The sequence below is a fragment of the Symphalangus syndactylus genome, chromosome 17, assembly GCF_028878055.3.
Source record: "Symphalangus syndactylus isolate Jambi chromosome 17, NHGRI_mSymSyn1-v2.1_pri, whole genome shotgun sequence".
Lineage (NCBI taxonomy): Eukaryota > Metazoa > Chordata > Mammalia > Primates > Hylobatidae > Symphalangus > Symphalangus syndactylus.
In genome coordinates this window covers 98,874,468-98,898,019 of record NC_072439.2, presented here as the reverse complement: position 1 = coordinate 98,898,019, position 23,552 = coordinate 98,874,468, and the positions used below count along the sequence as shown (strand labels likewise).

General features: G+C 49.4%; 1 protein-coding gene across 8 annotated transcripts; it reads left to right on the top strand.

Moving 5' to 3' along the window:
* Nucleotides 1–262: 262 nt before the first annotated feature.
* PIGZ (phosphatidylinositol glycan anchor biosynthesis class Z) lies at nt 263–23,333 on the top strand. Of its 8 annotated transcripts, XM_063622197.1 has the most exons (5): nt 263–1,090; nt 1,787–3,000; nt 3,480–3,606; nt 17,692–17,902; nt 21,004–23,333. In XM_063622197.1, exons 3-5 carry the CDS (start codon nt 3,565–3,567, stop codon nt 22,530–22,532), a joined length of 1,782 nt encoding a protein of 593 aa, XP_063478267.1. In that variant the 5' UTR covers nt 263–1,090; nt 1,787–3,000; nt 3,480–3,564; the 3' UTR covers nt 22,533–23,333. The 8 variants fall into 8 exon arrangements, with proteins under 8 accessions (XP_063478267.1, XP_063478269.1, XP_063478268.1 ...); XM_063622199.1 differs by having other exon boundaries at nt 2,011–3,606; XM_063622198.1 differs by having other exon boundaries at nt 2,006–3,606.
* Nucleotides 23,334–23,552: the final 219 nt, after the last annotated feature.

Genomic DNA, 23,552 nt, shown 5'->3' with positions numbered 1-23,552 from the left:
TCCCCGCCTGCGGAACGCGGAGGGGCAGCACGGCCCGCGCCCGGCCACTCGAACCTGCTCCCCGGCGCCGCGTGACCGTGTCAGGTCCCCGTCAGCCTCGCTGTGCCGACCCCCGGGCGCCTCCACAATGGCCCGGAGGCCACTGATGCCTGGACGCCTGGGTTACACGAGGCTCTCCCACCCCGACAAGCCCGCCGATCCCACAGGCACAGGCTGAGGAGAGGGAACCGCCGCGCCTGCCCCGCGCGCCGCCGCCGACCCCTCTGGGTCGCACTTCCCCGCGGACGCCGCGCTCACGCGCAGGGAGAGGCCCCTCAGGGTCCGCCCGGAGCGGCTCCTGCGGGGGTCGCGGCTGTTCTCCCAGCCTCCTCTCGGCTTCACTTTCCTGTCAGGCCTGGGGCTGGCAGTTCCCAGGCAGTCACGCCGGGGAGCACCTCACACACGCGGATCACCGCGGGGCTCAGCAGCCTCCCTGTGCGCTGAGTCACTTGTCATGAGTGACTCCATTGTGAGGCGTTTCGGGCCACGAAGCAGGACCGTGGGCCGCACTCCGGGTCCGCGCCCTGCCCTCGCCGACCTCCCGCGCGTGGAAGGGGGACGGCGGCGGCGGAGCTCCCCGCCACAGAGAGCCCCGAAATGGTCATTCCGAACAGGAGAAGTGTGGCCTGGGGTTCCTGGTTTAAGAGGCCCCCGCGCTGAAAGGCTGTTCGCCGAGGAGGGGCTGCCGGGGAGGGAGCCTGAGCGCGGCGGGGCGAGACCCATCCCTGCCTGGCGTGGCCCGGCCCGAGGGACAGCGGCGCCCCCAGGACCCTCCCCAGCGTGGCCCCAGCTCGCTCCGGGACCGCGGGGCCAGGCCGGGCGGGAGCGCGGGGACGTACACGGCGGCCCCGCCCGCGCGCTCCTCCTCCCTCCCGGCCGGCCCTGCGCAGGCGGCGGTGGCCCCGGTCTCCGCGCTGCTGAGGCGCGCCCGGCCGCTCCCACGGCCTTCCCTCCGCCCTGCGGTCCCGCCGCCTCCGGGGCCGCCTGGGACCCTGGCCCTCGCCGGGCAGGACGCCGCCAGCGCTGAAGGCGCAGCCCGGAGGCCGCGCGGGTGAGTCGGTGCGCAGCCCCAGCGGCTCCAGAGGAGCGGGTGCGGGGAGGGCGAGCGGACCCCGGTCGGCTCCGTTCCCACCTTGCGCGCAGCCGGGAGACCAGCAGGCCCAGCCTCTAGGGAGGAGGGCAGGGGAGCTGGGGGCCGCCCCCCACGTTCTCGCAGGCACCTGTCCCTAGGCCGGGGTCCGCTGGCTCAGAGCACTGACCCGCCCCGGACCTAGGGGGACGGAGGCAGCGGTGACATTTGCCCAGGAAGGGCGGCCGTGGGTAAACTCCACTCCAGAGCACGGGCCTGGGCCCAGGTTGGGGCCTGGGGTTGAATCCGCTTCTGCTAGAGGCCAGTGTTCTCAGGGAGGCCCATAACCGGACTGGGTCTCAGTTCCCCCAGGTATGAAACAGGGACAGGGCATGAGGAGGGGACCATGCCACGCTGCAAAGCTCTGAGCACGAAGCCGAGAAGAATCTCGGCTCCCGGCCTCGGGGGCTGCACTTCGGGCCAGGCCTGCACTCCCAGGATGCGAGCATGGCCTCCTGGCCCAGGGGTGGCATGGAGGCGCAGAAAAAGCAAAGGCGACCCTGCCAGGGAGCGCCCAGCGCTCCGGTTGGTGGTCATGGGGCCTTTGCGTGGGACTCACAGTGTGGCCGGGAAAGTTCTGTAATGAGGACATTTCTCATCATTCCTTCTTCTCAAAAGTCATTCGTCAGCCCCAGACACCTTTGCCTCGGAAAACTAGGAACTACTTTCAAAATCCTCAACACCCCCATCTCCTGCTACAGAGCGGAGTCCCCACTTTGCAGAGGCGCACTGCAAGGTCGCGGGTGGTTAAATGGTGCCCCTCCTTGATGAAGATGCCTTGCTCTCTTTCACTCTCTTTATGTGTGTTTAATGTTGTGTGTTGCGTTCTCTGTGAAGCGAAGGATAAACACGGGCCCTTTCAGGCAACCAGATGAAGAAGGCGGCCAGCATCAGATCTTCCCATGCTTCAAGGTGGAGCACCCTGCAGGGTTTACTGCAGCGCTCAGGGTCAAAGTGAGGATGCAGTGCGGCACCAAAAGTCAAATGTACTCTGGAGAGCCACTCTCACCTTGTACCCCTGGAGTAGACCCCGAGGACTGGAGGACTGGAACATGATCTTAGTCCTGAGGGCTGGAGAAGCAGCCTTTGGTGGTTGCGCAGAGGCCCGGCTTTTCCCGAAGTCTTAAAGCCTGCTCCAAATGCCAGATTCAGAGAAAGGGGCCGAACCTTGGGCCCGCCGCCTTCTCCCATAAGCCGCGACCCAGCAGCTTTGTTAGGAAGTTTACCTATGAAGGTAGGGACCTTTCTTGGAATGAGCCACACGCGATGGCTCTGCCATTCCGGACGGTGCTCGTTCACTGCTGTCCCTGGAGCAGACACGGTTCTGCGTACACACCCGGGCGCCGGAGAAACATGGGGCACCAAAAGCGGGCCCAGGCCCTCGGACTCAGCGAACTGGACAGGTGTCCCCATCACCTGCGGCTGGCAGCAGCAGTGTTTCTACTCCCTTCCCTCCCCTCCTCCCGCTCCACAGATGTGCTGTCTTTCCCGGCCTCCCCCCCGTGCCCAGCACAGTAGCTTCTGCTTGGCTGTTCCCCTGTCTCCCAGATGGTCTCTCCTTGCTGCTTGCCCTACACATTCTCCCACACACGTGCGCGGGATGCCCCTGGCGGCGTGTTTGTCAATGCCTGCTCCCCTGCCCCACAGTCCAATCTCCACGACTCTGGGCCCTGTCCCTTCATTCTAAAGCCTTCCGCTCACGAGCCCTCCCGAGGACCGACCCCCAGGAGGCTACTGGAGATGCAGGATTTGGACCTGCACCTGACCCGCACCCTGATAGATCCCTCTGAATGAATGAATGAATGAGCAGGCTGCATCCTGATTAGGTTAAGGTGAGTGGTTGCCACGCTTGGCGTTGGCTCTGTCCCCTGGGATAAAAGGCGAGGCAGCCACATGGACAGCTCCTCCAGTGAGGTCTCAGACTGGAGAGACGCCAGCGGGCGGGGGTCGTTCCCTAGAGCTGCCGCATTTGTTATGGTCGATGCCCCACTACGTTGTCACCATCTCTGGAGGACCTCCTGCACTGTCCTTGACAGATGGGCCCCAGTGGGCCCGCCCAGGCTGGAGATGAATCTCAAAGGGATTCCATGCCTGGGAGACCTCAGCTAAGCAGGGCAGAGAAATAATCAGACAACAGTCAATGCATGGCGCCTGCAGAGTTTTGCACAGGGTCCTTCAGAAGGAGGTTAGGGAAGGCTTCTTGGGGGTTAGGGCAGTTAAGCAAAATGGATAAAGAAAGCAACTACTTATGTCTGCATATTTTCTTCATTTCATCTTCACAACAGCCCTGAGATAGGTACTCGTTTTACAGCTGATGTATAAATTGGGGTTCAGAGAGATTGAGTGCTTTCACCATGAACAAGTGACAGAGAGCAGGACTTGAACCAGGTTACTTGATGCCACTGCTGGTCTTAACCTCCATGTTATTAGCATATTGGGTAAGTGAAACCATGTGAGCCAAGAAGCTGGGGTGAGAAACAGCACAGAATAGAGGAGAGGGCTGCAGAAGGCGTGATGTTTCTGGAGCACCGAATTCTACTCACGAACACAGGAGTGGAGGCGGGAAGTGGACACTGGAAGCCGTGGAGGGCCTTGTCAGCCACAGTAAGGAATGTGGACCTGGTCCTCAGGGTGGTGAGGGGATGGCCCCCCATCCAGAGGTTTCTCACAGGGGAGTGATTCAGCCTGTCTCTGCCGCAGTCAGGAGGAAGGATGCAGTGAGAGAGGGAAAGTGGAGAGGCGGATGGCGGTGCAGTCTACTCCAGGTCATGCTTCTTAACATCTCCCTCATTATTCATACACGGAAAATGATTGCTGTTGTATGACACACTGGTTAACAAAGGAGGGGGCTGTTTGCAGACAGAAACAACAAACCCAGGGCCTCCAGCCATCCAAAGATTCTGCACAGCCAGCCACCCCTAAGGCTAAGAAATCCCAGGCACATGCGCACCAGTCACAGCATACCTGGACTCAGACAGTGACAGTGGAGAATGAGGAACAAGAGCTGGGTTCAAGGAATAATTAGCAAGCAACGTTGGCATTACATAGCGAAGGGACAAAGGAGGAGGGAGATAGCCCGTGGGATTCTCGACTAAATTGGGCAAATGGTATGACATGGTTAGGCTTTTGTGTCCCTGCCCCAATCTCATCTTGAATTGTAATCCCCAAGTGTTGAGGTAGAGACCTGGTGGGAGGGGATGGGATCATAGCGCGGTTTCCCCCATGCTGTTCTTGTGATAATGAGGGAGTTCTCATGAGATCTGATGGTTACATAAGCGCCCGTCATTTCCTCCACTCACACTCTCTCTTGCCACCTTGTGAAGAAGGTGCCTGCTTCCCCTTCTGCTATGACTGTAAGTTTCCTGAAACCTCCCCAGCAATGTAGAACTGTGAGTCAATTAAACCTCTTTTATTTAGAAATTGCCCAGTCTTAGGCAGTTTTTTATAGCAGTGTGAGAATAGATTAACACAGTAAATTGGTACCAGGAGTTTGGGACACTAATACATGGTAGTTCTCTCATTGCTGTAGGGAGCTTGGGGACAGGGCTGGTTCCAGGGAAGGTGATGAGTTCTTCTGGGCTGCCCTGTGTTTGAAGTAGGTACAGAAGCCTAACAGGCAGTGGAGCAGGGCAGTGGAGTCAAACAGACCGGGTCCAACTTCCAGCTTCACCGACTTATTAGTTCTGTTACCTTTTGCAAAAAGCCTGTTCATTTGTCTGTAAAACAGGGATAAGAATAGGCTTATAGAGGCTGAGGTGGGAGGATTGCTAGAGCCTGGGAGGCGGAAGTTACAGTGAGCTGAGATCATGCCACTGCACTCCAGCTTGGGTGACAGAGCAAGACGCTGTCTTAAAAAAAAAAAAAAGGATAAGGTTATAGACTTGTGATAAATAAGGTACAAAGCCTGGAAGGTAATATGTATCTAATAAATGGCAGTGCTAGGCTGGGCACGGTGGCTCACGCCTGTAATCCCAGCACTCTGGGAGGCCGAGGCAGGTGGATCATGAGGTAGGAGTTTGAGACCAGCCTGGCCAACATGGGAAACCCTGTCTCTACTAAAAACACAAAAATTAGCCAGGCGTGGTGGCACATGCCTGTAGTCCCAGCTACTCAGGAGGCTGAGGCAGAAGAATCGCTTGAACCTGGGAGACAAAGGTTGCAGTGAGCCGAGATCGTGCCACTGCACCTAGCCTAGGCGACAAGCAAGACTCCATCTCAAAAAAATTAAAAAAAAAAAATAGTAGTGCTAGGCCGGGCACGGTGGCTCATGCCTGTAATCCCAGCACTTTGGGAGGCCGAGGTGGGTGGATCATGAGGTCAGGAGATCGAGACCATCCTGGCTAACACAGTGAAACCCCATTTCTACTAATAATACAAAAAATTAGCCACTCTGGTGGCGGTCGCCTGTAGTCCCAGCTACTCGGGAGGCTGAGGCAGAAGAATGGCATGAACCCGGGAGGCAGAGCTTGCAGTGAGCTGAGATCGCGCCGCTGCACTCCAGCCTGGGCGACAGAGCGAGACTCCGTCTCAAAATAAATAAATAAATTAATTAATTAATTAATTTAAAAAATGGTAGTGCTATTATTATTGTTATAGTATTCCTTATTATTATCAGTAAATCTGAAGCTCAGAAAAGAAGCAATTTCAGAAGGCATCAAGTAGAAATGGAAACCATGAGAGTAAATGAGATGATCTGGAAGAGTGTATATGGAGGACGTTGAAGACCAGGAACATTGACATTTAAGGGGTGGACAGAGGAAGAGGAGCCTAAGAACAAATGGCCTGAGGAGGAGGAAAGCTGTGCGAGCCCGTGGAAGCCACGTGTAGCAGCCACACAGCTGATCCTCTGCCTCCTTCCTCCTTCCTAACAGAACCTGTTGTTAGGATAAAGCTCCCACAGTGCTAGCTCCAACCCAGGAGTGAGTCTTCATCAGTAATCTCATTTCCCTTGCCAGTGGCTGGTTTGGGAAGGTGTATTTGATGCAGTTCTGTTCAACAGCACTTGATAGAAAGTCTGCTGGTGAACTTCTGGAAAAGATTTCCTTGATCTTAAAAAGAAATGCAGGTGCAAATCAAAACCACAATGAGATACCACTTCACACCCACTGAGATGGCTGGAATCCAAAAGTCAGATAACAAGTGTTGGTTAGAACCGTCATACATTTCTGGTGGGAATGTAAAAGACACAGCCACTTTGGAAAACAAGCTGGGAGTTTCCCCAAATGATTAAACATAAAGTTACCATAGGATGCAGGGACTTTACGTATATACCAAGAGAAATGAAGACATATGTCCACGAATAAACTTGTACACAAAAGTTTATAGTAGCACTGTTTATAATAGCCAAAACATGGAAACAACTCAGAGGTTCATCAGTAGAAGAGTGGACACACAAAACATGGTATATCCACACAATAGGATATCACTTGGCCATGAAAAGTAAGGACGTACTGATACCTGCTACAACATGGATGGACCATGAAAACATTCTGCTAAGTGAAAGAAGCCAGCCACAAAGGCCTCCAGACTGAAGGGGGCCTGCCCCTCCACACCTGTGGGTATTTCTCGCAAGGTGGAGACAAGAGACTGAGAAAAGAAGTAAGACACAAAGTATACAGGAAGAAAAGTGGGCCCAGGGGACCGGCGCTCAGCAAGTGAGGACCTGCACCGGCACTGGTCTCTGAGTTCCCTCAGTGTTTATTGATCATTATCTCTACTATCTCAGTGAGGGGGATGTGGCAGGACTATAGGGTAATGGTGGGGAGAGGGTCAGCAGGAAAACATGTGAGCAAAAGACCCTGTGTCATAAATAAGTTTAAGGAAAGGTGCTGTGCCTGGATGTGCACGTAGGCTAGATTGATGTTTAACTTTATATAAACAACTCAGTGCAGTAAAAATCAGTATTGCCGCCAGCATGTCTCACCTCCAGCCATAGGGCGGTCTTCTCCCATCTCAGTAAATAGAATGTATGATCAGGTTTCACACCAAGACATTCCATTCTCAGGGGAGCAGGAGACAGATGCTTTCCTCTTAACTGCAAAGAGGCCTTCCTCTTTCACTAATCCTCCTCAGCATAGACCTTTTATGGGTGTCGGGCTGGGGGATTGTAAGGTCTTTCCCTTCCCACAAGGCCATATCTCAGGCTGTCTCAGTGGGGGGAAACCTGGACAGTACCCAGGCATTCTGGGGCAGAGGTCCCTGCAGCTTTCCGCAGTGCACTGCTTCCCTGGGTAATCGAGAATGCAGAATGGCGATGACTTTTACCAAGCATACAGCCTGCAAACACATTTTTAACAAAGCACATCCTGCACTGCCCTAAATCCATTAAACCTTGAGTCAATACAGCACATGTTTCTGTGAGCACAGGGTTGGGGCTAAGATTACAGATTAATAGCATTTCAAAGCAGAATAATTTTTCTTAGTACAGATCAAAATGGAGTTTCTTATGTCTTCCTTTTCTACACAGACACAGTAACAGTCTGATCTCCCTTCCTTTTCCCCACACGGACCTTACGATTTCATGCATAGGGAAGTTCAGGATAGGGAACTCTATAGAGACAGAAAGTAGATTTGTGGTTTCCAGCGTCTGGGGTGGTGGACAAGGATGGGAGGTGATAACTAAATGATACGGGGTTCTTCTTGAGTGATGAAAATTTATAAAATTGACTGTGGTGATGGTTGCACCTGTCTACCAATATATCAAAAACCATTGAATTGTACACTTTAAATGAATTGTATGGTATATTAATTATATTTCAATAAACCTGTTTTAAAAAGAGATAGCCTCAAAAATACAGACCCTTCTCAGTGTTGTCATGTCTGGATGGGATGGCTGGAACTGAGGGTTATGTCCATACAAAGAGAAAGGCAGCATCAAGACTGACCTGAGAAGCGGCAAGGGACCCTGGCAGTACCAAGCCTGGTTGTTTTTTTTATGTGACATGATGAATTGTTTCCTGCTTTTTCTTTTAAGAGATGGGGGTCTCACTGTGTTGCCAGGCTGACCTTGAACTCCTGGGGTCAAGCAATCCTCCTGCCTCTGCCTCCCAAGGAGCTGGGACTACAGGGCTGCACCACCACACCCGGCAACATGATGAACTGTTGAAGCAGCTCGCATTGTTTTTGTTGTTGTTGTTTGCAAACAACTAAACGTTTTATGCAAAAAGGGGTTAATATAGGGAATTAGCTGCTTAAAAACCTTTGGAAGTGCTGGGTGATCAAGCTCTAGGCTGAATCCCCAGGAATGACTCCTAGAACACTGCAAAACTGACCAACGGAGCTACTACTTCTGTCCCCTATCAGGAAGTGGGGACTCAGGAGACCAACACTGGAACGATTGCTTTCAAGAACACAGCACTTTAATTATGACTCAGGGTTAGAAAGCCATTGCCAAACCACCACAGCCGCCTGTCAGCAGCACCCAACGAAGCCAGTGAATGAACATGGAATACTACTTCAGAAACTGTATCCATCTCCTATACCTTACTTGCTAGAAGAAAACAGTCAAAGCAGCAGGAAGATGGTATTTATTTGACTTCCACCTTCCAGATGTCTCTCATTTAATGACCAACTTATTTGCTCTTTATTCCTACTTCCGTCTCAGATCTATCTGGAACCATTTTTCCTTCTGCCTGATATATATTCTTTATAATTTTCTGAAGATCTGCTTGTGAAGACCTTTCAGTTTTGATTTTCTTGAAAATCTCTTTATTTTGTCCTTGTTCTTGAAAGATTTTTTTCTTTCTGGGCATAAAGGATAGGCGGGTAGTTGTTTTCTTTCTTTCTTTCTCTTTCTTTCTTTCTTTTCCTCTCCACCCTTCCTTCTTTCTTTCTTTCTTTCATCTTTTTTCTTTTTCTTTTTTTTTTTTTTGAGACAGAGTCTTGCTTTATCGCTCAGGATGGAGTACAGTTGTGCAATCTCGGCTCACTGCAAACTCTGTCTCCCAGGTTCAAGCAATTCTGCCTCAGCCTCCTGAGTAGCTGGGATTACAGGTGCACACCACCACGCCCAGCTAATTTTTGTCTTTTTAGTAGAGACAGGGTTTCACCATATTGGCCAGGCTAGTCTCAAACTCTTGACCTCAGGTGATCCACCCGCCTTGGCCTCCCAAAGTGCTGGGATTACAGGTGTGAGCCACCGCTCCTGGCCGTTATTTTCTTTAGCAAATGAATACTGTCATCCTTAAGGGCCTATTAGCTGCAGCCACTTCTGATACCAAATGGTGAAGGTTCAGTACAAGAAATAGAAGCCAGCAGAAAAGGAATTTGATACAGGCAAATAGGTAGTAAAAATCATTCAGTACACTGAAAAATGATCTCTATTCGGGCCTCCAGGAAAAACTCTCTGAACACCCAGAAGTAACTCCATAAAGCAGCGACCACTCTTGCAACAGTCAGGCTACTGTAAAGCCACCTGTAGAACTTAGCTGGGTTTCGTAACACAGCACTGTGGCCACCATAACTGCAGCTGTGTCCTCCATTCCCACAAAGCGGGGACTGGATAGTGGAAAGCTGATGCATGAAAACCCCATGTCTTCAACGATCTTGTTTCCCAGGAGAAAACAAAGAAAACTGCAAAAATATGGCCTGTCTCACATCTGCTTTCTAAATTCTGAAAACCTAATTTGCATAACCCAACTTCAAGAGTATCCACAAAATGTAGCTTTTTGTTTCCTACCCCTCACAGTACAGTAAGACACCCTAAAAGGAGCTAGGAATAGTGGAAGGATCCCTGCTGTCAAATGGCAGGCAGTGCGGGAGCCTGAAGTGGCCAATGGTTTTGACAACGCAGAGGCCAAGGAGGCGAGAGCCCCCTCTCTAAAAAAAAATGAAATTAAAAAACGAGGAGTGAATTCAGTGAATGCAGATGATTTGAGGATCCCTGTGAAGGGAGGAGGACAGAAAGGTAGTAGTAGAAAGAGGGGACATACAGTTTCAAGGGAGTTTTGGTTGGTTGTTTCTCTAAGAATGGTAGAGAGATTCACGTGTCTATTGATGGAAAGGAAGGTGTCAACCAAAGAGAACAGAGGGAAGGCGTAGATGCATGATGGAAGGAGAACTTGCAGCTGGTGGGAGGGGATGCTCATGATACATGGAAAGATGGTCATACTTTGCTAAGTGACAAAGCAAATTTTAAAGCAAACATTGTATGATCCCCTTCCATTTACAAATATATAATAGATACATTGAATATACTCACTGAATTGTCAGACATCCCTTACAGAGACAAAACCCAATTTCAGTGTTGCAAAGCTACACTACTGAGATGGAGCAGCCCCGGGCAATGGCACAGGCTTGGGCAGGGTGTGTAGTAACTGGAGGGCAAAATAAGAGTGGGTGAGGGTGAGATAGAGGACAGCAGAGCCATGCTATCGAAGGCCACATGCCCATGAGACTGGCTTGCTCATAGCGGAAGTCATGATGCCAACTTGCCCACCCTCCCATACGCTGAGGAACAGCCTGCCATCAGTTCTTCTGGAGCCCAGCTCAGAGACCTAGGCATAGTATCCTCCATTCCCACTCACCCTCAGCAGATGCCTTCAGCAGTTGTGGAGATATACAAGTTCCCCCATAGTAGTTTTGAGACACATCCTGTGATTGCAACACAGTCCCCTCATGTTTCCTGCACCCCTCCCCCAAATCATGACCAGAAGGATCCGCTGACCAAGGCTGTCTCTTAAATATATGACTTCCTTGAGAATAACTGGACACAGCTTAAACTAATTTAGCTTTTCTCAATCCTTGTCTTAACTCTCAACATGACTATTTCTTATGCCAACGTTATGCCAAAGTGTAGATATATAAGAATAAACAAATATAATCCTATATTTTCCAAGAAAATCATATATCAAAATGTTAACAGTGTTTTTTGTTTGTTTGTTTTTTGTTGTTTTTTGTTTTTGACGAAGTCTCGCTCTTGTCCCCCAGGCTGGAGTGCAGTGGCGCGATCTTGGCTCACTGCAAACTCCGCCTCCCATGTTCAAGCAATTCTCCTGCCTCAGCCTCCCGAGTAGCTGGGATTACAGGTGCCCACCACCACGCCCTGCTAATTTTTGTATTTTTAGTAGAGATGGGGTTTCACCATGTTGGCCGGGCTGGTCTCAAACTCCTGACCTCAGGTGATCCACTGGCCTCAGCCTCCCAAAGTGCTGGGGTTACAGGCATGAGCCACCGCGCCCAGCCTAACAGTGTTTTTTTGAGTGACAGGAACTGCATGTAATTTCCATTTTCCCCTTTTGGCTTATTGCACTTTTTACTTTTTCTACAACAATCTTGTATTATGTTTATGAATAGAAATAAAATAAAGGTTGTTAAACAGGACACAAGTGGAAAGTTGTCCTTGAATTATAAAAGGAATAAAGTGCTGAAAATAACTAAAATGCTGGATAAAATAGTATGTAAGCCGAATAAAATGTAAGTAGTACTTGGGCATGAAGACAGGGACTTAGAGAGGTATGCAAAGCGCAGGAGCCAGATTTGGACTTGAGGATACATACAAAACTGTGAATTTGAGAGCCTCCTTGGCTTCCTCATTATCCAAACCACTGGCCACTTCAGGCCCCTACATTGCATGCCATTTGACAGCAGGGACGCCTTCCACTCTTCCTATCTCCTTCTAGGGTGTCTTATTGTACTGTAAAGGCTAGGAAACAAAAAGCTATTTTTTGTAGATACCCTCAAAGTTGGGTTATGCAAATTAGGTTTTCAGGACTTGGTAGCTTCTCGGGACTAGCAGGACACAAGATAAAACCTACTGCCCACCAGGAGGGAAGCCTAACAGGAGACTCCCCGCAAAACTGTGACTCTAGAGGGCCACGTTCTAATATAAAGGTGGCCTAAGAAATAAATTTGGCCGGGCACGGTGGCTCACGCCTGTAATCCCAGCACTTTGGCAGACTGAGGCCGGCGGATCACGAGGTCAGGAGTTCGAGACCAGCCTGGCCACATGGTGAAACCCCGTCTCTACTGGAAATACAAAATTAGCTGGGCATGGTGGCACGTGCCTGTAATCCCAGCTACTCAGGAGGCTGAGGCAGGAGAATTGCTTGAACCCAGGAGGCAGAGGTTGCAGTGAGCCAAGATCAGGCCATTGCACTCCAGCCTGGGTGACAGAGCAAGACTCTGTCTCAGAAAGAAAAAAAAAAAAAGGAAGAAAAAATATTCCATCCCTACAGGACTGAAAGGAAAATTGCCCTTGTTGGATCCTGATGCTAATCAAATTGAGCTGGGGGTGGGGTATCTCCCTTCAGAATTTGTAATCATGAGCCTGCCCTCATGAATTTACATGACCAGGCACTATCCCCCTTCCTAAAAGATACACACACACACACACACACAAAACCTGGAGCCAAAAATTTGATTAGAAATGGTCCTAGGCTTGTAATGCCCACAGTTACCTGAGAGAAGCAAGTGTAAATCCTTTCAAGAGGAACTCAGAAATTTGCCTTCATCCCTGACCTCAAAGAATTCCCACAGTAATATTCCAAAGAAAATGAGCAGCCCCTAAATAAAATAATTTACTAACTATACAAATAAACAGGGCACTATGAGTGAGATCCAGCAGAAACAAGACAGCAGATTCAGATCCAGACTTTAGACGCTGGAGTTATCAAACCTAGTATATCCAACGAGTATGTTTCATATCATTTAATAAATAAAAGAGAGTCTTGAAAATATCATAAAAGAGCAAGCAGATGTGGAAAAAAATCAAACAGCTTGTAGAAATGAAAAATATAACAACTGAAATTTAAAACTCCATAGACAGGTTTAACATCTAGATACAGCTGAAAGGATGATTAGAGACATGTAAGATAGAACAGAACTTACCCAACATAGCCAAGAGAGCTAAAGATAGGGAAAATATGAAATAGAACTTAAAGAGACATGGAAGATAGACTGAGAAAGTCTATGATATGGTTTGGCTGTGTCTTCACTCAAATCTCATCTTGAATTATAGCTCCCATAATTCCCATGTGCTGTAGGAGGGACCTGGTGGGAGATAATTGAATTATGGGAGTGGTTTCCCTCATACTGTTCTCGTGGTAGTGAGTAGGTCTCACAAGATCTGATGGTTTTATAAGGGGAAACCCCCTTTGCTTCCTTCTCATTTGCTTGCTTCTCATTCATTTGCTTCTCATTCGCTTTTTGCCTGCTGCCATGTAAGACGTGCCTTTTCCTTCCACCATGATTGTGAGGCCTCCCCAGCCACATGGAACTGTGAGTCTATTAAACCTCTTTTTCTTTATAAATTACCCAGTTTCGGGTATGTCTTTATCAGCATCATATAGTCTAATGAGGGATTACTTTCTATAAATGACAAAGGGCCCTAATCCACAGGTTCAAGAAGCCAAAAAACTTTTGACTATAATAAATAAAAAGAAATGTGCACCCAGAATCATCATAGTGAAGACACATAACATAATATACTAAATATTAAAATATTAAATAATATATGGTATTTTATAGCATATTGGAAACTGAGTATATGTAACTTCCAAACTGTTAGAGAGAAAAGAGAAAAAAGACTAATCCAAAAGAAGGCAAGAAAGAACAAAAAAAAAAATTGAAAAAACAAGAAAAGAAAACACAAAATAAGATGGTAGAAATAAATGTATCAATAATAACACTAAATTGGCCAGGCGCAGTGGCTCACATCTGTAATCCTAGCATCTTGGGAGGCCAAGAAAGGCAGATCACCTGAGGTCAGGAGTTCGAGACCAGCATGGCCAACACGGCAAAACCCCATCTCTACTAAAAATACAAAAATTAGGCAGCCATGGTGGTGCACACCTATAGTCCCAGCTACTCGGGAAGCTGAGGCAGGAGAATCACTTGAACTCAGGAGGGGCAGAGGTTGCAGTGAGCCAAGATCATGCCACTGCACTCCAGCCTGGGCAACAGAGCGAGACTATCTCAAAAAAAAAAAAAAAAGAAAGAAAAGAAAAGGGTGGAAAATGATGTACCAGGTAAATACTAAGTTTCCAAAAAGTGTGTATAGCTACATTAATATCAGACAAAATATATTTTAGGACAAAACAGACCTAGAGATTAAAAGATTACTATATAATGATAAGATACTCAATTTTCCAATAAGGCATAACAATTATAAATTTCTACAAATATAATAATATAGCTTCAAAAATGAACTAAAATTGACAGAATTACAAGGAAAATTAGACAAGTCAACTATTTCATGAGCTAGTTCAACACACATTTCTGTGATTGATAAAATAAGCAGTAAAAAATCAATAAATTAAGAATATAAAAGATTTGGGCCAGGCAGGGTGGCTCACGCTTGTAATCCCAGCACTTTGGGAGGCCAAGGTGGGAGGATTGCTTGAGCCCAGGAGGTCAAGACCAGCCTGGGCAACATAGCAAGACCTTGTCTCTACAAAAAATTTAAAAATTAACCAAGGATGGTGGCACGTACCTGTCTTCCTAGCTACTCAGGAGGCTGAGGTCAGAGGATTGCTTGAGCCCAGGACATCGAGGCTACAGTGAGCCATGATCGTGCCACTGCACTCCAGGCTGGGCAACACAGTGAGACCCTGTCTCAAAAAAAAAAAGATTTCAACAACACAACTAATAAGCTTGATCTAATGACAATTTCTATAACTCTATATCCAGTAAGTATAGAATGTATGGTGTTTTCAAGCATCCATGGAATATCTACAAAAATGACCATTAAAAATTAAATCCTTCAACCATAAGGCATTAGTGGAAGAAGAAATTACAATGGCAATTAGAAATATTTAGAATCAAAAGTTGATGAAATTATTACATAGCAAAACTTGTGGTGTGCAGTTAATAGTGTATTTAGAGAAAAATCTGTAGCCTTTAACACTTCTTATAGAAAATAAGGTTCCAAATTAATGAGCTGTGTTCATATCAAAAGATTTGAAATAAAACAATAAAATAATCACCCAAAAGAGTAAAAGGAAAGAAAAAATAAAGATGAGCAAAGAAATTAAAAACAAGGGCAAAAGTTGATGTTTTGAAAAAATTCCCCAAATCAACAAAATTCTGGTGAGGATTATAAAGAAAGAAAAAAGAATGCACAAGTAAACCAATATTAGGAAAAAAATAAGTTTAGAATATAAGCTACAGTACAAACTACAGTTAGAAGATTTAGTTTCTAATGTTTGATAGCGGAGTAGGGTAAGTGTAGTTAACAACGTTTTCTTTTTTAAAAAAATTTTATTGATTGACTGAGACAGTCTTGCTCTGTCCCCCAGGCTAGAGTGCTGTGGCGTGATCTCAGCTCACCACAACCTCCACCTCCTGGGTTCAAGCAATTCTCGTGCCTCGGCCACCTGAGTAGCTGGGATTACAGGTGCACACCACCACACCTGGCTAAATTTTGTATTTTTTTGGTGGAGACGGGTTTTTGCCATGTTGGCCAGGCTGGTCTCGAACTCCTGACTTCAAGCAATCTGCCTGCCTCAGCCTCCCCAAAGGGCTGGGATTCCAGTCGTGAGCCACTGCACTCGGCTTTTTTTTTTTGACAGGGTCTTGCTCTGTCACCCAGGCATAAGTGCAGTAGTGTGATCATAGCTCACTGCAGCCTCAAATTCCTGGGTTCAAGTGATCCTCTTGTCTCAGCCTCCTGAATAGCTGGGACTACCAGCACACACCACTGTGTCCAGCTATTTTTTCGTAGAAACGGGGGTCTCACTTTTCTGCCCAGGCTGGTCTGAACTCCTGGTTTCAAGCGATCCTTTCATCTCAGCCTCCCAAAGTTCTGGGATTATAGGTGTGAGCCACCTGACATTACACCTGAGAGCAAGAACTATTTAAGGTCAGAATTTAAAATATCAAGAAGTCAGGGCAACATCACTATTTCTGGAGGAGGGACAAGCAGGTTGTCAAGCTTGCTTTCCTGTTCAGCAGCGATGCTCTGGACTTACAGATCCGGCATGCAATGGGCTCAGATTGTCACCGCTCTTTGAGTTACATAGCAAAACTTGTGAGATGCAGTTAATACTATATTTGAGTTGAGGGAGTTAGAATTCTCATCATACAGAGTTACAAATGTTCCCATCACCTTCCAAAAGGCAGGTTCCAGGGTGTGTGAAAGTTGGGGGGAGTGACTGGAAACAATGGGGTTGAGTGTAATTTTTGCAGGGGAACCAGGTGGCATCCGTTGACTTTCCCAAGTTTTCAGAAATGCAAGCAGCAGCCTGCCATGCTGGCCTGTGGATAGGAGCTGGAGATCAGGATGGGGCTGCAAGACCCAGATTTGTTGGGTACCCTAATCTTCCTTGCAAATGTCACATTGAGCAAATGTCTTATTTAGACCCTGTATAAGTCAGGGTTCTCCAGAGAAACAGAAACAATAGGGAATAGGCTTTATCATTTACTATGAAAATTAGCTCATGCAATTATGGGGGCTGGTGAAGTCCCACAATCTGACACCCGCAAGCTGGAGAACCAGGAAAGCTGGTGGTTTAATTCTGTCTGAGTCGGGAGCCTTAGAAACAGAGGCGCCTACAGTGTAACTCCCAGTCCTAGTCCGACGGCCTGAGAACTTGATTCAGGGAGGTGGGTTGGGGGGCACTGGTGTGAGACACAGAGTCTGAAGGCCCAAGAACCAGGAACACCGATGTCTGAGGCGGGAGAAGATGGCTATCCCAGCTGAAGAGTACAAATTCACCCTTCCTCCACTGATGTCTGAGGGCAGGAGAAGATGGCCATCCCAGCTGAAGAGAGTGCAAATTCACCCTTCCTCCACCTTTTTGTTTTATTCAGACTCTCAATGGGTTGGATCATGCCCACCCACATTGGTGTAGCTGATCCTTAGTCTACCAGTTCAAAGGCTAATCTCAGCTGGGCGTGGTGGCTCACGCCTGTAATCCCAGGACTTTGGGAGGCCAAAGTGGGCAAATCATGAGGTCAGGAGTTCAAGACCAGCCTGATCAACATGGTGAAACCCCGTCTCTACTAAAAATACAAAAATTAGCTGGGTGTGGTGGCGTGTGCCTGTAATCCCAGCTTCTCGGGAGGCTGAGGCAGGAGAATCACTTGAACCCAGGAGGTGGAGGTTGCAGTGAGCCGAGATCATGCCACTGCACTCCAGCCTGGGTGACAGAGCAAGACTTCGTCTCAAAAAACAAACAAAAAAACCACAACGAAGGCTAATCTCTCCCTGAAATACCCTTATAGACACTGCCAGAAATAATGTTCTACCAGCTATCTGGGTATCTCTTAGCCCAGTCAAGTGGACACATAAAATTAACCATCAGACTCCTTAGCAAATATGATCAGCAAGTAACCGAGTTACTCAGCAGAGGCCTCCGTTTCCCCATCTGTAAAACAGGGATCCTAAGACCCACTGCCCCAGACTGTGGAAAGGATTAAATGAAATATGCATGTCAAGTGCCTGGCAGTTAGTGGGCATAGAGTATAAAGTAGCTATTATTATTATTGTCATTTTTATTAAATGACAGATCCATTTTGAGTTTGTTCAGACAGTTGAATATATTACAATTTACATCGTGATAACCAACAAGTGTTATCCTCAACAGATGCAGATCTGTGGATCCAGCGTAGCATCTGCAGCAGCTGGGACATCATTCCAGGTTTTGGGCCCGGTGTGTTGGCAACAACTGGATCTGAAGATGGCAGTCAGGGTGCTTTGGGGTGGCCTCAGCCTGTTCCGAGTGCTGTGGTGTCTCCTTCCACAGACGGGCTATGTGCACCCAGATGAATTCTTCCAGTCACCTGAGGTGATGGCAGGTAAGACTCCGCATGTGTGGCTGAGACGAGTTGCAGCAGAGTCTGGTTGAGAAGCTGACGGGAGACTTTGTGGGGAGGGAGTAGCATGTCTGCGCAGATGAGTAGTAAATCCACAAGCAGAGCAGCAGCCTCTCTTTCTGGGGTAAGAACTTGGAAGTGGGGACTTCGTATCTCCTTCCCGAGTGGTAACACTGACCTTCTGGGTAATGCTAATAAACCACCAGTCTCTTTGATGTATCCCTGCTTGGATCAACAACACAGGTCATTCAGAATGAGAGCTGTGTTGGACTTCCCAGGAGAACACTTTTAGAGTTGGGCTTCCCCAGTGTTTGGCAAGAGCTTCCATAGGGCTGTGATCTAAGACAATGAAACTTCTCTTCTGTAGATTCAAGTGAGGGGTAAGGGAACCCAGACCTGGGAGACTCACTTATCTGTTAGGTGGTATGGGACACACCATGAGGGTAGTTGCCTTGCCCATGCCGTCTCGCCCAAAGGCCTTGAGGCCTTTCAGATGTGATGGGCATATGGTGTCATCCTCATAGTTCAAGACGGCTGCTTGAGCTCCAGCCAACAAGTCTACAAGCAGTCTTTCCAGCCAACAAAGGAGAAGGGCATTACTTCTCTCTTTAAGGTCATATTTTGAAGGTCGCATGCTTTTTGCCCATTTCTGTCACACTGGGCAGAATGTATCATGAGGTCACACCTAGCTGCAAAGGAAGCTAAAAATTATAGTCTTTATATCTGACCAAGTGCTCAGATACAGAGTCAGAGGAGTCAGATGCGGTGGCTCACGCCTGTAATCCCAGCACTTTGGAAGGCCAAGGCATGTGGATCACCTGAGGTCAGGAGTTTGAGACCAGTCTGGCCAACATGATGAAACCTCATCTCTATTAAAAATACAAAACATTAGCCGGGCATGGTGGCAGGCGCCTGTAATCCCAGCTACTTGGGAGGCTGAGGCAGGAGAATTGCTTGAACCCAGGAGGCGGAGGTTGCAGTGGGCCAAGATTGTGCCACTGCACTTCAGCCTGGGCAACAGAGCGAGACTCCGTCTCAAAAAAAAAAAACGTCTCATGAAGGAGGAGGGAATAGACATTTTGGAGGCATCAGCTTTCTTTGCCACAGGGCTCAACAGGTGAATTTGTTTTTTAAGTTAAAAGGCTCATCTTCTTTCCCTCACATTTTTTTAACCAGAAAAGCAGCCAGATAGATTTGATCCTGGATTTTGCTTCCCTTTCACCATCTAACATAGACAGATAAAACAGCTGAAAGGCTGGAGAAATAAGTAGCAGAATCAAAGAGCCTGAATGATCCCCAGGCTGTATAATCAGCTCAAAACAGCCAGCAGGTGATCAAGCAAGAGGCACAGTGAACGATGAGGCTTGGAGTGGAGCTGCTCCACAGGGTCACAGAACAGGCAGCAAGTATTGCTTCAATTATGTAAGTACTACTTGGATATATTCTTCTTATAAAAAATTAAGTATCATAGGCAGGGTCCAGTGGCTCACACCTGTAATCCCAGCACTTTAGGAGGCTGAGGTGGGTGGATCACCTGAGGTCAGGGGTTCGAGACCAGCCTGGCCAACACGGTGAAACCCCATCTCTACTGAAAATACAAAAATCAGCTGGGCGCAGTGGCAGGTGCCTGTAGTCCCAGCTACTTGGAGGCTGAGGCAGGAGAATCACTTGAACCCCAGAGGCGGAGGCTGCAATGAGCCAAGATAGCGCCACTGCATTCTAGCATGGGCGACAGAGTGAGACTCTGTCTAAAAAAAAAAAAAAAAAAAATTAAGTATTGTAAACAAACTAAACATAAATCACCTCTGACATAACGCTGATGGCTTATCCCCTACCCCTCTTCTCTCCCCCCATCTCCTGATAAGTCATTATCAGAGATGGGGCTCTGCTGTCAAGCTTGACAGGTGTAAGGACAAGGGTCCTGGTCCTTGACTTTTGAGATCTTGGAGCCCTGAGAAGAGGTTAGGCCTCCCCCACCTGCCTGCCTCCCACACACTCTTCCCAGGACACACTGCCGCCTCATCTCCCAGGGAGGCACCTCCTGCCCTCTGCGCTCTGAGCTCCCCTGCACTTGCTTCTGCCGCTGCTGACAAATCCTCAAAATCCTAGCAGCTTAAAACTGCACCCATTTGGGAGTTCACAGTTCTGTCGATCAGAAGTGCGGCACAGGCTCTCTGCTCACAAGGTGGACATCAGCATATGGACTGGGCTGAGTTCTTGTCTGGAAGCTTTCTAATTCTAGCAGAATCTAGTTCATTTCAGCTGTGGAACCTATGGTGCGGTTTTCTTGCTCTTAGCTTTCAGAGGCCACCCACATTCCTAGCCAATGGCCTCTTCCATCTTGAAGCCAGCAGTGGCATGTCAAATCCTTCTTGTGCTTTGAATCTGACTGCCACTTCTGCGTCCAGCTGGTGAAAACTCTGTTATTAAAAGATTGTTGTGATTGGGTCCGGCCCACCCCATAGTCTCCCTATTTTACAGTCAGTGCTCCTGTATACCGTAACCTAATCACAACAGTACAGTCCATCCTGTGGGCCAGGTGCAGTGGCTCAAACCTGTAATCCCAGCACATTAGGAGGCTGTGGTGGAAGAATGGGTTGAAGCCAGGAGTCTGAGATCAGCCTGAGTAACATAGCAAGAGCTATGGTCTCACCACTGCACTCCGGCCTGGGTGACAGAGACGAAGGAAGGGAAGGAAGGGAAGGAAAGGAAGGAGGGAAGGGAAGGCAGGGAAGGAAAGGAAGGAGGGAAGGGAAGGAAGGGAAGGAAGGAAAGGGAGGGAAGGGAAGGAAAGGAAGGAAGGAAAGGAAGGAAGGAAAGGGAGGGAAGGGAAGGAAGGGAAGGAAGGAAAGGGAGGGAAGGGAAGGAAAGGAAGGAAGGGAAGGGAGGGGAGGGGAGGGGAAGGAAGGAGGGAGAGAGGGAGGGAAGGGAGGAAGGGAGGAAAAAATCCATCCTGTGCACAGTCCCAGGGATTATGCAGGGCACACACCAAGGGGTGGGAAATGTGGGGTGCCATCCTAGAATTTTGCCCACTACAGCCCTGCGCTTGGTACTGGCTCACCTCTGCCTCTCTCTCTCTGCAGAGGACATCCTGGGCGTCCAGGCCACCCGGCCCTGGGAATTTTACCCCAGCAGCTCCTGCCGCACGGTGGTCTTCCCGCTGCTGATCTCTGGCTCTACCTTCTGGCTGCTCAAGCTCTGGGAGGAGCTGGGGCCGTGGCCTGGCCTGGTGAGCGGCTATGTGCTGCTGGTGGGGCCACGACTCCTCCTCACTGCTCTTTCCTTTGCTCTGGATGGGGCCGTGTATCACCTGGCCCCACTGTTGGGGGCGGATCGCTGGAACGCCCTGGCCCTGCTGTCTGGTTCCTACGTCACCCTGGTCTTCTACACAAGGACCTTCTCCAACACCATTGAGGGACTCCTCTTCACGTGGCTGCTGGTGCTGGTATCCTCCCATGTAATGTGGGGCCCTACACGCAAGGAGCCTGCGCCGGGTCCATGGTGGCACAGCTGGCTTCTTGGAGGCATTGTGGCTGCTGGCTTCTTCAACCGGCCCACCTTTCTGGCCTTTGCTGTGGTCCCCCTCTACCTCTGGGGCACTCGTGGAGCCACAAACCCTGGCTTGAAGTCCCTGACCCGGGAGGCCCTGGTGCTGCTCCCTGGGGCGGCCCTCACAGCAGCGGTGTTTGTGGCCATGGACAGCTGGTATTTCTCCAGCCCCGCTACATCCAGGACCCTTGTCCTTACACCTGTCAACTTCTTGCACTACAACCTGAATCCCCAAAACCTGGCGAGGCACGGCACGCATGCGCGGCTCACTCACCTGGCAGTCAACGGCTTCCTGCTCTTCGGGGTGCTGCACGCCCAGGCCCTGCAGGCTGCGTGGCAACAGCTGCAAGTCGGCCTCCAGGCCTCTGCACAAATGGGCCTCCTGAGGGCACTGGGTGCCTGGAGCCTGCTGTCCAGCCCCAGGTCCTATCTCCTTCTCCTCTACTTCATGCCTCTGGCCCTGCTATCTGCCTTTAGCCACCAGGAGGCTCGGTTCCTGATTCCCCTCCTGGTCCCCCTGGTCCTGCTTTGTAGCCCACAGACCCAGCCTGTGCCTTGGAAGGGCACCGTGGTCCTCTTCAATGCCCTCGGCGCCTTCCTCTTCGGCTGCCTGCATCAGGGAGGCCTGGTGCCTGGCCTGGAGTACCTGGAGCAGGTGGTCCACGCCCCTGTGCTCCCAAGCGCACCCACCCACTACACAATCCTCTTCACTCACACCTACATGCCCCCCCGGCACCTCCTACACCTCCCAGGCCTGGGGGCACCAGTGGAGCTGGTGGACATGGGTGGGACTGAGGACTGGGTCCTGTGCCAAACCCTCAAAAGCTTCACCAGACAACCAGCCTGCCAAGTGGCTGGTGGGCCACGGCTCTGCCGCCTCTTTGTGGTGACGCCTGGCACCACCAGGCGTGCCGTGGAGAAGTGCAGCTTCCCCTTCAAGAATGAAACACTCTTATTTCCCCATCTGACCCTGGAGGATCCACCAGCCCTGTCCTCCTTGCTGAGTGGGGCTTGGAGGGACCACCTCAGTCTTCACATCGTGGAGCTGGGGGAAGAAAGCTGACGCTATGACGAGCACCCACTGCCCAAGACTCAGCCATGGAAGATGCTGCCCCACCTTCTACTTGGGTAGCTGGGCTGGGACGCTGGGACAGGACCCCGGTTCTCCTTCACGACTCCCACTGCTGCCTCTCCTGGGCACAGCTGTTAGCTGTTCTGCCTTCTGGGTGAGCTGGCACTCTTCTCCCTGAGACCAAAGATTTGACCTGTCAGTCTTGATGTCAAGGTCCCCAAAGACCAGGTTAAGTGACGACACCTGTCTGTTCCTGCCCTGTTGCTTCCAGCCACTGTGATGTTTGAAATATGTAATAGTACCTGGTTGTGAAAAAAGACAATGAACTGCTAGCGACATTCCTCGATGACCTCTCCCAAACCTCCCATGATGCCTTACCCTTGCTGTCATGACAACCCTCTGGCTTCCTAAGACCCATCTGCCTATCGAAATATGTGCAAGTCAGTGAGACGAAGTATAGAGAACAGGTGGCCCAGATCCAGGGGACCCAACTTCTAGCCACTTGGTCTGTCACCCCCTCGCTGTGTGATCTTGAGAAAGCCCCTTCCACTCACCCACCCTACTTCCCAGTCTGTTGGGATCAGAGGATCTTTGAGGTGTCTGCCAGCTAACATTGTGTCATTTCTGGAGTCCACAGTACACGTCCCCTGCCTCGACAGGCACAGCTCTCACAAAGCTCTTCAAGCATGGAAGTGGGAGTTGTGTTGTACTTCATGGCACTCTGATGCCTGCTGTCTCAGTGTTTGGTTATTATGCAAACAAGTAATGTTTGAAATATATAATAGCACTGGAGATTTTCTCCCTTCTTTTACTCCTGTTCCCGAGAGGTGGTGGGAAACTCTCCAGCCATTTCTGCACCTTGTCCTTGAGAGTCATTCTCCTGGCTGGGCATGATGGCTCCCACCTGTAATCCCAGTACTTTGAGAGGCCAAGGTGGGCAGATCTCGAGGTCAGGAGTTCAAGACCAGCCTGCCCAACATGGTGAAACGATGTCTCTACTAAAAATACAAA

Excerpts from the sequence above, each read along its gene's own strand:
- PIGZ (XM_063622199.1), top strand. The coding sequence starts at position 3,565 with ATGCCACTGCTGGTCTTAACCTCCATGTTATTAGCATATTGG. Across the intron at positions 3,607-17,691 it reads CCATGTTATTAGCATATTGG|ATGCAGATCTGTGGATCCAG; the intron begins GTAAGTGAAACC and ends TATCCTCAACAG. Across the intron at positions 17,903-21,003 it reads GTCACCTGAGGTGATGGCAG|AGGACATCCTGGGCGTCCAG; the intron begins GTAAGACTCCGC and ends CTCTCTCTGCAG.